The 15,488-nt window shown below is 45.3% G+C and overlaps 1 protein-coding gene across 1 annotated transcript in view; it reads left to right on the forward strand.

Annotated features, from left to right (window-relative positions):
- The window catches only part of LOC126263511 (lachesin-like), a 385,251-nt gene extending 370,416 nt beyond the window's left edge, over positions 1-14,835 (forward strand). The window contains exons 8-10 of the mRNA XM_049960604.1: positions 9,035-9,211; positions 14,390-14,623; positions 14,726-14,835. Of these exons, the coding sequence (XP_049816561.1) occupies positions 9,035-9,211; positions 14,390-14,623; positions 14,726-14,835 (521 nt within the window). The remainder of the gene's footprint in view (positions 1-9,034; positions 9,212-14,389; positions 14,624-14,725) is intronic.
- Positions 14,836-15,488: the final 653 nt, after the last annotated feature.

A 15,488-nucleotide genomic window follows, 5' to 3' on the forward strand; every position in this document is an offset into this window, starting at 1 on the left:
GTTGTTTCACAAGACGATCAGTTATGTCTCGTAGACAACAGCGAACATCGTTTGATCAAGTATCCGAGTTCGACAGAGGAAGGATAGTGGCTTACCGAGATTGTGGATTATCATACAGAGAAATCGCTAGTCGTGTTGGACGAAACCAAACAACTGTAATGCGGATATGTGACCGTTGGATGCAGGAGGGTACGACGGACCGACGTGGTCGATCGCATTCACCTCGGTGCACCACTGCACGTGCTGATAGGCAAATTGTGCGCATGGCAGTGACGGATCGCTCAGTGACATCCCGAACCATAGCACAGCACATTGCGTCTGTAACGCATCATCCAGTGTCTGCGCGTACCATTCGACGCCGTTTACAGCAGAGTGGTCTGTCCGCAAGACGTCCATTGCTTCGTCTACCATTGACGCAGAACCACAGACGTCTCCGTCGCCAATGGTGTGATGACAGACGGATGTGGATGGCAGAATGGAATGACGTTGTCTTTACTGACGTGGCACGCTTCTGTCTGCAGCACCACGATGGTCGGATTCGAGCGTGGAGACACCGTGGAGAGAGGATGCTGGACAGCTGCATTATGCACCGCCACACTGGTCTTGCACCGGGTATTATGGTATGGGGCTGTATTGGATTTACTCTCGCACGCCTCTAGTACGCATTGCCGGTACTTTAAATAGCCGGCGCTACATATCCGAGGTGCTGGAGCCAGTTGTCCTTCCTTACCTTCAGGGCTCGGCCACAGCCATATTTCAACAGGATAATGCGCGACCACACGTGGCACGTATTGTCCAAAGGTTCTTCGTCGATAACCAGATTGAAGTGCTTCCCTGGCCGGCTCGCTCTCCGGATCTTTCGCCGATAGAAAACATGTGGTCCATGGTTGCTCAACGAGTGACCCCGATTACATCCCCAGCTGCCACACCAGATGATCTTTGGCAACGTGTGGAAGCTGCTTGGGCTGCTGTACCCCAGGAACACATCCAACGTCTCTTTGACTCAATGCCGAGACGTGTGGCAGCGGTGATCTCCAACAATGGCGGCTACACTGACTACTGATTCTGGCAGGAACCACATGTCACAGACGTCTGTAAACGTAATCATTTGATACTTGGTCAACATGTTATCTACAAAATAAATTTTGTTGTGCTACCTCTTGTCTTTCTTGGTGTTGCATTTACGGTGGCCAGCAGTGTATGTTTTAACTTAAATTGTACGATACTACACTGGCGGGCAAAAAATCGCAACACCAGGAAATAATTAACATAAGTAACAAAATTTTAGGAATCCATGTGTCCAGGTAACATATTTAAGTGATTAATATTGCACGATCACAGATTAATGTAAGCGCTAGATAAGCCATTGCAAATATGAAAAGCTGTTACATTGGTAACCGGTGTAACCAGCCGGTCAGTACTGGGTCGGTTAATACTCACTGTGGATGTGTAACCTCCCCCTCATTTATCGACCTTAATGACAGCGAAAAATTAAACCGCGTGTACCTAATGGAAATTTGGGAAAAGCAATCGTCACCGAAGTTAATCTGTCGGTAAAGAGGGAGGAAAGGGTTACATCTAAATGAAAGGAAAAATGCAAATGAAACTGGTGGAAATTAATTTTGAAAAGGGGTAAAGTTAATGAAGAAAGTAAATGTGCGGCCGTTACGTTAACAATTAACTAGCGGTAATTAGATATTTGAGATTTGGGGGAAATTACGGTCGCCAGTCCTAAGGACAATTACTATAGTAACTGAAAAAGAAAGGTAATTACACATATAATTAGCAGTAGAAGCGTGGCAACTGAAGGTTGACACGTGTAGTGTGAAAACTGAAAGTTTGTCAGAAGTAATAAATTTCGCTGCACTCTGACTTAATTTATCAAAAGAATTAATAAAACCGGAAAACTGAAAGTTAATTTAGTGACTGAAATTAATAAGAAGCTTTCTTTCTCAAGCACATCGAAATTCAGTAAAATACGGTTAGTCTTGGACTACCTCAACAGTCATTTCAAAAGCTACTTGAATCTACGCAATTTAGAAATAAGAGATTTAGCTTTGAACTTGAATTAAATGATTCTGAACAATTAACAATAGTAAAATTTAGTACATACCAAGCTGAGCTGCAGTCACAGGTAAGCTAAAATACGGTAACAAAACTCGCACTCTTAATTTGTGCTTGCGTAATCTAAATATTGTAGCCAGCTATGAATACTTAAACTGAACTTTGAAATTAAAGCAGTGAAATGGAATGATTGTACTTTAATGCTGGCGTCTGAATTTCAACGACACTCGGGTTCATTTCGGAAAAGGAAGGGACCCTGCTTGGTAATGCAATTGGGACAATGAGCAACAAAGGTTCATGCTAAGTTGCTGTAATTTGGCGAGGCAAATGGAACAGTTTGAAAAGCTGAGGTCTGCCATACAGTTCTGAAACTTTACGTGCTTTTAGTCTTCCTTATTGGTTGATTGAAGGTTTGAAGTCGTCGATCGAGGAGGTGGCGACAGTCACTCATTGTCGGCAGTCGCTGTTGCAGAAGCTGGATGCTGGCGCGCCTTCTTCTCGACACGGTCACCAGACGAAACGGGCTCTTGATGTGCGCCAGCTAATGCTTCCCGTCCGTGACACCATGTCAGAAACTATCATCGCAAGTCGAGCGCAATTACATGCTGCCAAACCCCGAAAGTGCGGCAACTCGAGGGGGGCGTCACACATACACACCTGCTCAACCGCACTACCCCAGCCAGACTCCGCTCTGCTCTGCCCGCGCTCCACGAGGCAGAGTTCACTACCAAAGATCATAAACACTTAGGTTCTCCACACGGCCTATCGATGTATTCGTTCGATAGTATAGTTTTCCCTAGGGCAGACCCAGCGTAAAATATAAATAATATTTACAAAACAAACCAATTATACATCGACATAAATGCATATATATATATATATATATATATATATATATATATATATATATACAAATAGTAAAACAATTACAATATATACAGGCACAGAAATGTCATATATTCAGGTAACAAAATAAGGAAAAAAAATTATAGTACAATAGATGGAAATAGAAGGCTATGCATTTCCGGCGTTACAGATGACGCTGGAGTTGTCTCGATTGGAGGCAGATCTGTTGATCGAGCAGGGGAAGGCAACATGTCGACACTCTGCAGAGGATGTTGTGTTGCAACATCGGTAAGTGGGCGGGCACTAGCCACACCGCCTGGAATCCTGTTCATGAATGGCACCACAACAAGTCGAATAACCAGACGGGGGTACAAATTTTCAGTCAGGTTATGTGGGATAACCACGAGAGTGCTACTGCAGCCCAAACAGTAACTCCAGTTGTAGCAGTGTGTCTAGCACGCAGAACGGGTGGTTGCAGGCACTCAACTGGAATAACCAACTTAGGGCCATCACTGGCAACGAGGCAGAACAAGCTGCCATCAGAAAACACAACAGACATCTGTCCTACGCCGAACACGATGGTCTCCCCTGTCGGTAGTGTCACGTGGCCATCGTGGGCCTGGTCTTCTTGAGACCGTGCATTCTCGTGTCCAGCGCTGCCACCAGTCATGTACAGTGGCTACATTCCTGCCAAGTCTTTCTGCGTTATCGCAGAAGGAACAGCCAACTTCTCGTAGCCCTATTACTCGATCTCGTCCAAACTCAGTGAGGTGTTGATAATGACATTCTTGTCCAACATCAACATCAACTCAATTTCAAAGGTAACTAAGGACCATGAAAGTTAATGCGTGCACCCTATAGCGGCGCTACTATAGCCACTCTTATGCGTCTGGCGCGAAATTTGAATAGAGATCATCTTCCAATGTAGAAACACGCTTACCAACGTTCGTTTATGTTGCATAATTTCTCCTTGGTGTTCCGATTTTTTTCCCATAATTATATTAATCTGTAAGTTGCCATGCGATACGCCTACATATGAATGAATATAAATCAAACTTGACTTCTGCATGTCACACTATTGTCCTCCCCGTGCAGAAGTCAAGTGCAATTTATTATAGCAGAGTTACTGATTATTTGTTTTCACAGCGGGATACAGAGGTCGAATTCGAAATTTTGGAAGTGTAAATCCATAAGCTTAGTGCACTAAGTGACAAATTTGCAGGTGCCCAATCACATATCATGCACGTGCCCTAGGAGTATAAGGACTATACTATGTTCATGCCTAGTGAAGCAATTTGGCTCGCATCATATCTACATCAGCAGAGACGAACTGGGAATCACTATGCGATGAAATGTGCTGCAACTGATGAAATTCACTGACTCAAGGCCACATTCTTATAGTACGGCGACTGGGAAAGTTCACCTCGGAAGGTAGTAGGGTGTGTTTTAGTCCTCCTTGCTTCGTCCTTGATGTGTTATTTTTCTTCTAAGGTAGCGGAATTCCTTAATTTCACGTACTTAGTGATCACCAGACCTGATGTTAAGTTTATCGCTTTTCTCATTTCTGTAACTTCTCATTACTTTCGTCTTTCTTCGATTACTCTCCGTCCATGTTCTGTACTCATTAGGTTGTTCAACGAAGGAGGAAAATTGGGTTTAACGTCCCGTCGACATCAAGGTCATTAGAGACGGAGCACAAGCTCGGATTGTGTCAATGACGCGTAAGAAAATTGGCCGTGCTGTTTCAAAGGAATCATCCCTGCATTTGCCTGGAGGTATTTAGAGAAACTGCGGAAAATCTAAATCTAGATAGTTGGACAAGGGTCTGAACCGTCGTAGACTGTTCATTCCATTCAGCAGATCCTGTCATTCTTCCTCGCTATTGCAGAGGCTAGCAGTGTCATCAGCTAATCTGATATCATTTCACCCTAAAACTTAATCCTATTCATGAACATTTCGTTTACTTCCGTCATCGCTGTTTATATTGAACAGTAGAAGCAAATCCCTTACTCCCTACCTAATATCCTCTCTAATCCCCTGTCTAATATCCTTTTGGAAATTTGTGGTAAGGTCTTATGGGACCAAAATGCTGAGGTCATCGGTCCCTAAGCCTACACACTACTTAATCTAACTTAAACTAACTTACGCTATGGACACCCATGCCAAAGGGAGGACTTGAACCACCCGATTGGGGTAGGGGGGGGAGGGAGGAGGGGGGAGAGGCACGGACCGTGACAAGGCGCCTCACACAGCGTTCCTACCCCGCGCGGCTAATATCCTTTCTTGTACATATTGTCTACTACCCATTTTCTCCATATCTTACACCTACATTCCTGAAAATTTCGAGCGTCTTGCACCATTCGAAACTGTCAACGCTTTTCTACGATCCGGTCTCGACTTTTCTTAAATTCAGCTTCCCTTACGAAGCACAATGTCGGAACTTCATACTGGTGCTTTTACCTTTTCTAAAAGGTCATGATCGTCATGCAAAAAATCCTCAACTATCTCTTCCATTCTTATGTATATTATTCTTGTCACCAAGTAGGATACATGACCTGTTAAGCTTATTGTGCGATATTTCTCGCTCTTATCTGGCCTTACTAGCTTTGTGATTGTCTGGATGATATTATTTTTAAGATCTTATAGTATTTCTCAGTACTTGTAGATTGTACTAACCACCTTGCAAAGCTGTTTAGCTGTCTCTTCCAGGGACGATTTTTGAAATTCCGCAGGTATAGCTTACCAATGCTCTCCGCCTTATTTTGTGTCAAGTTTTTCAGAACTGTAATACTGAATCCACTACGTTTCCCATGTCGACGCCAATTTCTCATTTTATCACGTCATCAGACAGTTCTTCTCACTGGTAGAGGCCTTCAGTGTACCCTTCCCGCCTATTTTCTCTGTTCTCTGCTTTCGACAATGGAATTCCTCTTCTGTTCTTAATGTTGACATCTTTTCTTCAATTTCATCCGAGGTTGTCCTGATTTTCCAAGTTGCTGAATCAGCCCTGCAACAAAAATTTCTTTTTTGGTTCAAAATGGCTCTGAGCACTATGGGACCTAACTTCTGAGGTCATCGGTCCCCTAGAACTCAGAACTACTTAAACCTAACTAACCTAAGGACATCACACACATCCATGCCCGAGCAGGATTCGAACCTGCGACTGTAGCGGTCACGCGGTTCCAGACTGAAGCACCTAGAACCGCTGGGCCACGGTTTTACATATTTTTCCTGCAGTCATTCCGCCTTAACTTCCCTGCACTTCCCATTTATTTCATTCTAAGTGACTAACAATTCTGTATTCCTGTCTTTTCTTGAATATCTCTGTACCTACTTTTTTCGTCAATCAAATGAAGTATTTCTTCTTTTGCGCAAGGCTTATTTACCTATATTACATCTACATACATACACTGTAACCCATCGTACGGTGTGTGGAGGAGAGTACCCTCTATCACTGCTATTGTGCACGTCATTTACGACGGCGGCCGAGTTTAGGTTCGTTCTGCGCATCTGACGTCACAAAACACAGTCAGCCAATGAACAGAGAACGACGTTGCCAGAGCTCGACTGCAGTGCAGAGCACAGACGAGTGTCTTCAGTTTTAGAAACGTTCAGTCATAAATAAAGTAATGAACAAAACCAATGTCTTGATAGCAGAGTTTCTTTTATAGAAAGTTTGGAAAAACCATTATTCATACCAATTGCTTCATATTCTTTTAACTAATTAAACCAAACAAGCAATAAGCCTCCTAATTCCGGCGATAGCAAGGAAAGGTGTTCGTATCATTCTCACGAACCGCTTTTTCGCAATAAAGAACAGCGGTAATTATTTATTTCCTATTGTACTTCGACAAAACGTGAGTAATTCATAGTCATACCAACAGTGTTTGTCGGTATTTTGTGTGATATTTTAGAGTCCTCCAGAAATTCTGTTGACTGTGAAGCTGCGTTAGCGTAATGGTTAAGGTGTTGCTGGCACGTTAGCTCAGCGTGTTCCGTCAGAGGGTTAGCTGCCCTCTGTAATAAAAAAACTGAGTTAATCGATCAACAACGAACATAAATGGATGTCTTACGACATCCACCCCAAGCAAATGCAACGAACAAAAGCGAACAAAAGAAAAAAAAGGTGTTTGGCTGCTAAATGGAAGGTTCTAAGTTCAGACTTTGTTCGGTGCTTAATATTTTCTTTATTTAAAAACAACACAAGGTAAGTACTTCCAAAGGTTCGTGGATTTAGGATTCCACATGGAGTCACAAACGACAGCTGTCGAGTTTAGGCTCATTCTGCGCACCTGACGCCAAGCAGTCTCCGACAGCCAATGAGCTTCCTGTAGTGTTCTGTGCGCTTTGTTATTAACATCGTAACCACTGTGAGTGTTATGTGTAACTGTAGGTAGTTGTCTATGAATTTTTATTCCATTTTTTGCGAGTTATCATGGCGGATGACGGTGGTAAGCGACAAATTCTGCGTAAGCAAGCTAGAGATAATTTGCAGGATACCCTCTTCCTTCGAGCTCAAAGCTCCTCTATGCGCATACTGCAATTGTCATTTGGAACCGGCGACAATGCCGTCTACGTCCGTGGCTCAACCTGCGTCGAGCTCCATCGTTCTTGAATCGGACTTACAGTGGAGGGCTCGCATTAATGTCACTTCAAGTAAGCTTTCCGTAGATCTTGAAAGGAGTATATTGGGGCACACTTGTATGTGGCACCAGAATAAGATAAGAATATTGATAAATTGAAATTCAACTAGTATCCTATAAACGATGAATGTCTCTGATAGGCTCGATAATGCGGATCGCTGACTGTACGCGGCCGCAGAGCCAAAGATATTGCTTTGTTGGGGTAAGATAGCGCTGGGCGCACAGTTGTAGGAGGCTGTCTGTGAGGGAAAGACAATGGAGTAGGCAGTCTTTGTGGTGTGCTGTGTGCAACCACCAAGTAGGTATGGCAATATTGTTGTTGAACATGGAAGTAGAAGTCTTCATGCAATCAAGGCAAAGATTTCTGTTTTTGCCAGCGTGTTAGTATAGATGAGTTGGCTGATAATTACTAATTTTTGAGTAACCCCGCAATGTACGTAAACCACGTTGATAAAAAGGCTAGTTCTAAGATTTGTTAACAGAGCTGTATTTAATTTGATGATTTGCATTTATGTTGGATTAATGAAGTTAGATAATACTTGCTGTTTAAATCTCATTGTTTGTGAATCAATTGTGAGTAATGCAACTTTAACTGTCAGCTGTTTTTGAAAAGACAAACTTAACTTGCAATGTAATTTTGCAAAAAGCTCAGTGCTAAAAAGTCACCACAATCTGTACCGCCTCCCTGTCCAGGTCATATATTTTTCAAAGAAGTTGGATTTTCTTAAATGTTCTAATTTATCATCCAAACGAATTTCAGTTGCTTTTCAAGTATTATGGCCAGCATTGCACACTGATGAGCCTGTAGCTAGCATTCATATTTTTTGTGAGAGACCAGAATATATCGCGTTCCACCTTTACTGCTTTAGAGGTAACACAATTTAATTTATTTGTTTTGTGCACAGGGACCAAATCTATCAGTTTTGAACAGGGCGAGATGATTCAGTGCTTAAGGGGCTGAATGTATTTTGCAGTGACTGCATTTCTTTATTGTTATTGGGAGTGGCATTGCCCAAACAATTCGTGTAAATTTTTGCTAACAACAACATAGAGTAAGCACACCACTTGCCCTTACAACACGCAACACGACAATTCGAATTCAGTACTCATTCAAAAGTTCAGACATTCATTCAAAGTAATCGTAAAGAAATAAAGTTTACAAAGGAAAGTTACAATCTTAGCTGTCACTTACCATTTTAGCAAGAGCTCAACCTTACAGTTGAATTTCCCAAACAAGCACACACACACACACACACACACACAGACACACACACACACAGAGACACACACACACACACACACACACACACACACACACACACACACACACACACACACACATACACGACACGTACAAACACACGTACGTGGGTAATATCTCCAAGCCTCATTCGCGCCTTACAGATATCCTCCTTCCGTTTCAGCTTTGCTGAAGGATCGTCACATTCGACACTGACACCTTTAGTCCTGCGTGTCCGCAGGTGAGAAGCTGATGGCGAACACGGGCGGCAAGTACGTGATCCGCGAGACGCAGCTGAACGAGTACGCGGTGCTGATGAACCTGACGGTGCGCGACGTGCACGCCGCGGACTTCGGCAGCTACACCTGCAGCTCCGTCAACGCGCTCGGCCGCGTCGAGGGCAGTGTGCGTCTCCAAGGTATTGTCTGGCGGGTTCCTTGTAGGCGAAGGCCACAAGCAGTGACCGGCAGTCTGCATCAGTGTTTTCTATAATCCGAATTATACTTCTGTCTCATGGAAATTCCTCATATGCCGTGAACTGTCTCAGACAATGCAGTGGTCCAATGGCTCTCAGGTTCTCAATAATTTTCAACTCTGCGCCCCCTCTCTGTCTTCGTCTGGTACCCAGTGACATCATCCACCTTCGTCTCCTCTCCATGTTACCAACTGCATCACCTGCCACCCTCACCTCAAGTCTTCCTAATCTAAACCCTGTCAAGCACCTGATATGCACATTAAGCATTGCTTAATCACAGCTGAAGGAATGGGAGAGGTATTTATTATTCATTCAAATTTCAAGATTAATGAAATATATTTAAATCTTCATTTAAATTTGTAAAACCTTGCGATTTCGAGCTGAATGACAGACGTTGAATTTCTCTGTACGTTTTGCAATTTTCACACATTCGTCTTTGGAAATCGCGGATGTACTTATAAATAACCTTTTGTATCTATATGTAGGGACACTCTGAGAGTAGGGGGCGATTGGGAGCGAGAATCTTTTACTCGGAAAAAGCGGATGAGTGCTTTATTCTGTCTGCAAAGTGATGCAATCTAGAGTAACACCATGATTTGCTGATAACGGTTTCAGCGTCGTCCGCCAGCAGATAGCGTACTAGCATAGCTACCAGAGCGCCATGTGTGTCTACCCATTCATAGGGAATGCTTGTAGCCAGAGGGCTTGGCCTAGTGCAGACGTGTGAAGCGAGCAGGCAACCATACCATGGAGATGCGCTCATGCTTCCTACAACCAACTGAGCAAGTTCGAAAGGGGTCATATTGTGGCTTTCCGTGTCGCGGGATGATCCTTTCGGAGAAGCTGGACGTGCTGCGATAGTTGTGAAACTCTTTCACACACGTAGACGAAGTTTTCGCCCTCCATGAAGCGCACAATTCCACTAGTGTATTTCACGCGGTGTTTGTCTTTTAGGACTTATAACTCTACACAAACACCACTGCTCTCGGTCGTTAAGTGATAGGTAATGCCTGAAATTCGGGACTCTTGGTGCACTCTTGACACTTTGGATCTTGGAATATCGAATTCCGTAATTCTAAATGGAATGTCCTATGTGTCTAGCTCCAATTACCATTCCGCGTTCAAAATATGTTAATGTGTGCGCTATACCACCGCCATCTGTATATGTGCATATCACTATGCCATGACTTTTATCACCTCAGTATATGTGCTGGTACCACTGAACCCAGTTCTTGAGGGTGTTGCATTTTGTTTTCGGCAATATAGTGTCGTAACTCGACGGGGGTCACAACATACTTACGTAAGTCCCTCAGTCCAACAGGGAGCGAAGAGAGGTTTTTCAGATCTACCGACTATTCAGCAGGCGAGCAGCTTCGTGCAAGGAAATGAGTCGGCGACAGATCTATGTTTATCACGTTTATCAGGCCTCTGAGGTTGCAGACAGTACAGAAAGACTCGGGCATCAGGCTGGGAACGTAGAAATGACGAGACGAAATTAGTGTCGATACCTTGGTCTAATTTTGTTGCTCCTTCCCGAGTTTACATGGACACGTCGAAGAGCACAGGTATTGGGTCATAGTTTCAGTGAACATAGAACATAGCTGAGGCTTACTACATAGATTACTAGAACAAATAGCCTGCCTGGCCTATCACTTTGAGTCGAATCACGAAGAGCAGTTCGTTTCGTATTGCTCGAATCGAACCCTCAGATTCGTTACGTCACGTTGTAAGTGACGATTAGTCATAGCTACAAGTAAACCATGACAGACTAACTACCCATAGTCCACAGGTACGTACAGGCAAGACTACAAGTCGCTCCTAGTGTACAAGTTTAACTGAATGGATTCTTTCACTCGCATAATTTTCTGCTGTCGGCTGACGGACACCCGAAGCATGTCTGCTGCCAGGAACTCTAGAAATGTTGACCTCCGCCCTGTTCGTCAACTGGTGGGCTCTTTATACTGCGTTTGGGCTGATTTTTTACAATCTTTACTTCAACAGCAACAGTATCAATATTACATAAACCAACCACTTAATATATTAGTGGGTCGTGCTTTTTATAATACAAATGTGAGCAGCGTATTAACTATTACAACAGGTGTTAGCTTCTCTAGTGCTACAGGAAATGTAAGCTACTCTATGGGCATCAGTATTTTTACAAGTAGGTTTACTGTTATAAACTACCATATCAAACTGCACTCCTGCAGCGTTACAGGTGTGCCAGAAGATATATAAACCTGCTTTTGTGTGGCCATGCCCACCGAGATAATCCCAGTGGGCGTGTCCCTGGCACCAGGCTAGCCATGAACTAGAATCGCGGCAGGTACAACTACTGATATTGCAGAATAAACTACATCATACTTAAAAAGCTAAAGACACTACAAGTCATAATAAGTGTGCATTGTCAAGTCCGGTTTGGTGTCGCACCTTCCCCCTATTCCTGGACGTGGCGGATCCCGACCGTCACGGCGATCGACCTTCCTCTCCCCGGTGGAATGGGATAGGTGCGGGGAATCTTAGGCTATCTTCTACTAATTACTGGTACTCCCTTCTATATTCTCGCAGGACCTTTGATGAGACCTCGCTGGCGAGACCGTGGATAATTCTAAAGGTTTCCTTGTCTCTGATCAGGTGGTATGTGTCATGACTGGGTAATTATTGTCTTAATCTGGCCGCCACAGAGACGAACAGGGGGCACTCATAGACCACGTGGTCTGGAGTGCCTTCTTCAGCGCCACAGTCACACGAGGGGTTAGCTGGCTTCCCGAACCGGTGAAGATATGTCGGGAAGGGTACATGTCCCTTGAGGAAGTGCAGTAGCCCTTCACTTGGCTTGAAATGTTTAAGTTGTAATCGTTCTCTGATATTAGGTAGCAGTTGGTGAGAACTTCGTCCAGTATCCTCGTTATCCCAGTATTCCCGCCAAAATTCTTCCCCCCTTCTTTTGATCGCAAACTTGTCCCCTAAGTGAACCCACAAAATTTGTTCAATCTTGTCAAATCTACCTTTCTTAACCCAGTACCATGCTGACTGTTCCCTTATTTTTATGGCCAAGGGTAAAGCCCCTTAAGTACCTGCAATGCCTCGCCAGGATTTTTCCTATGGGCCTCAACTGAACGCAAGAACATATTTCGCTGCACCCTCCTCACGGCCGTTGCGGGCATGACCCTCGTGAGCCGGTGTGCACATACTCCTGATCCGTAACCCTCTATGCAGGTTAGAATGGTGTTGTGATGCAACTTTATTAACTCCGCTGGTAGGTGAAACCTTTTATACCCAATAGCAATTATTTAATACTTCTAACGACCTCTGGGTCACTGTGTCGATATGCTGAGCGAAACTCAATTTTTCATCAATGACAACACCCACTTATCGGGCCTCTCTTCGCCGAATAACTGTTAAGCCCTCGATTCGAACTGTTGGATTCCTGGCTAGCTGACTCTTTAATAACAATTAGGTTAACTTGTTAGGTACTACCCTCATTTTGGTTTTTTCGTCCCATTGTGTCAAGATGGTCATTGCCCTCTGTACCTTAGGTTCTAGATCTTCGCGGCTGCAGCCACCAACCAGCAGGAGGAGGTCGCCCGCGTAGGCTGTCACCTCTACCACACCTGCACTGCTCTCCTAGCTGTTCAGGAGAGGCTCCATGTCTATGTCCCAACAGAGTGGCACCAGGAACGAGCCCTGTGGACACCCTTTCGTGATCCCTTTACCAACACTCCTGCTAGGGGACGGTAGCCAGATGCCCCGTCTCATACAGTAGCATATAAGCCACATAGTGGCCCTAGACACTCTTTCTCCCGCAAGCAGGAGAAGAGTGAAGGCCACCACAGGTTGTCAAAGGCGCCACTGATGTCTACCACAATGCCAACTATGTACTTGTGTGGGGATGACCCACAGACGTCGGCCACCAGGGCATTTGCGTCAGACGCCGATCGCCCCGATCGAAAACCGAACTGCCTGTCGCTCATCCCACACAGTACTCGATGCGCTGTCAGCCTGTCAGCCAGCAACAGCTCTAGCAATTTACGCATCAGGTCCAAGAGACAAATCGGCCTGTAATCTTGATTATGTCTCTTCTTAATAATGACTACATTGGCCTGCTTTGAGATGGAGAGAAACATCTTTAATCGTAATGCCTCATTACATATCCTTGTTAGAGGTATTTACTATTAAAACAGTCTTGATCACGATTTATTTATCAAGGTGACCGGTTTCGACCACTACTGTGGTCATCTTCAGACCATTGAGTAGGAACCTCTTTCTGTTATAAGTAGTGATTCTCCAACAGAAAGAGTTTCCTACTCAATGGTCTGAAGATGACCACAGTAGTGGTCGAATCCGGTCACCTTGATAAATATATCGTGATCAAGACTGTTTTTAATAGTAAATATTTGTAAGACATTGATCACTGCCTCTCCCATAATGTATTCAACTTGTTAGAGGTATTGCTAGTTGGGGAGCGACGTATTGTTCCACCTCCGCTACACTGCCATCTGGTCATGGGGCCTTGCCTCTCTTTAAAGATTTTATATGGGCACCCACCTCTTCTGAAAAGAACGGGAACACCATGGCGTCGTTCGCATATTGTCTCTGATCTACCTGCCTAATTTGGCGTTGCTCTTCTGTGTCATCATGCTCATTGTCGTCACAGAGCAGGTATCGGAGGAGGACGTCAGCAGTATCCTGCCAGGATCCCATCATCCGGCTCCCGTCCCTGACGGTGGGCAGCCCTATAGGTGACCGGGTTTTTTCCCCTCACATTCTTGTAGGTGACGCCCTAGGGATCGATAGCCAATTGACTCAACACATACCTCTCCCAGCTTTGGTGGTTGGGCTGTTTGCTTATAGGTCGTACGTGACCGCTTCGAATTTTTGCCCGCATTTAGCAATCACCCAACTTCCAATCAGTGGTTTCTCAGTGCTCTCGGTCACATATTGGTCTGGCGAGAGCATGAAGCGTAGTATGTTTCCATGTGGGTTCCCAGGCTCGTTAAAATTCTTACCAAGATCACTTATAACTTTTTTTGTGGGCAATTCCTACATGATTCAGTCATTAAAGTAGGTAGCATACTAGTGTTCACGTAATAGTTGAAATGTTTGTGGTTTTCTTACCACCAGAGCTGTACCTGCCGCGATCGACGTCGCGGCCGGACCAGCACGCGGCAGGCGGCAAAGGGCTGTCGCGGCCCAAGGCTCCGCCGCCGCACACCAAGGCGGAGGCGGCAGGCGGCGGCCGCGGCACCCACAAGCACCACCACGCGGGCAAGCGCAACCGCCAGCAGCAGCTGCCGTACCGACACCACGACCTCGGCCCGGAGGACGACGAGGAGCTCGGCCTGTACGGCGCGCTGGGCGGCGCCGCGGGCCACGACCACGACCTCGACCGTGACCGCATGCGCGACCCGCTGCTGGAACGCGCCGCGCCCGCGCGCGCCTCCACGGCGGCGCCTCCAGGGCTGGCCAACCCGCTGGACGCCGGCGCCGCGGCCGTCGGCTGTCCCCGCTCCACCACACTGCTGGCGTCCCTCCTGGTCGCCGCCTTACCGGCACTCTTCAGCCACTGAACCGCGTCCACGGTCTGGCTGCCACTCGAGGCTCCTCCATCGGACACCCGAGATGGTCCGAGTGCGGCTTCATTCGAAGCATTTGTTATGTTGCTGTCTCGGCTGCTCTGGGGCGCTGAAGAGTGACGAATACGTTTCATATAGACTCGTACTCGATGCAAGACGAATAAATCACTCTGAAGACAAGACAGAGATGTGCGCTGAGATGTATCCCCGTATACAGCGCTGAGGGAGCTCTTATGTATGTTTCGAAATATAGATGCATTCTAGCTACTCTTCCCTGTCTGAGCTGTTCCATCGTATCCATGGACACTGGAGGCATGCAACAAGTATTTTATGACAACTTCACTCCGACGGTCACTAGTTTTGAAAAATGATGGACTATCTTTGGCGATTAATGGACTGAACTCTTTTATTCTTTATTATTGTGGAAACAGATGATAAACAGCTTCAGTTGTAAATCCGTTTACTTGTTCGATCAAAACCGGTTTCGGTCTATTACAAGCACATCTTCAGGCGAACAAGGACGATGGGCGTGCGGCTGCCGCCACTGGATACCAGGCTGCAGGCACGTCACAGCCGCACGTGAAGCCGAGATACGATGAACAAATAAAATTCAAGCAATTTATTATCAGTTTCCACGATGCCCAGTT

This window comes from Schistocerca nitens, chromosome 6 (assembly GCF_023898315.1).
Source record: "Schistocerca nitens isolate TAMUIC-IGC-003100 chromosome 6, iqSchNite1.1, whole genome shotgun sequence".
Classification (NCBI taxonomy): Eukaryota; Metazoa; Arthropoda; class Insecta; order Orthoptera; family Acrididae; genus Schistocerca; species Schistocerca nitens.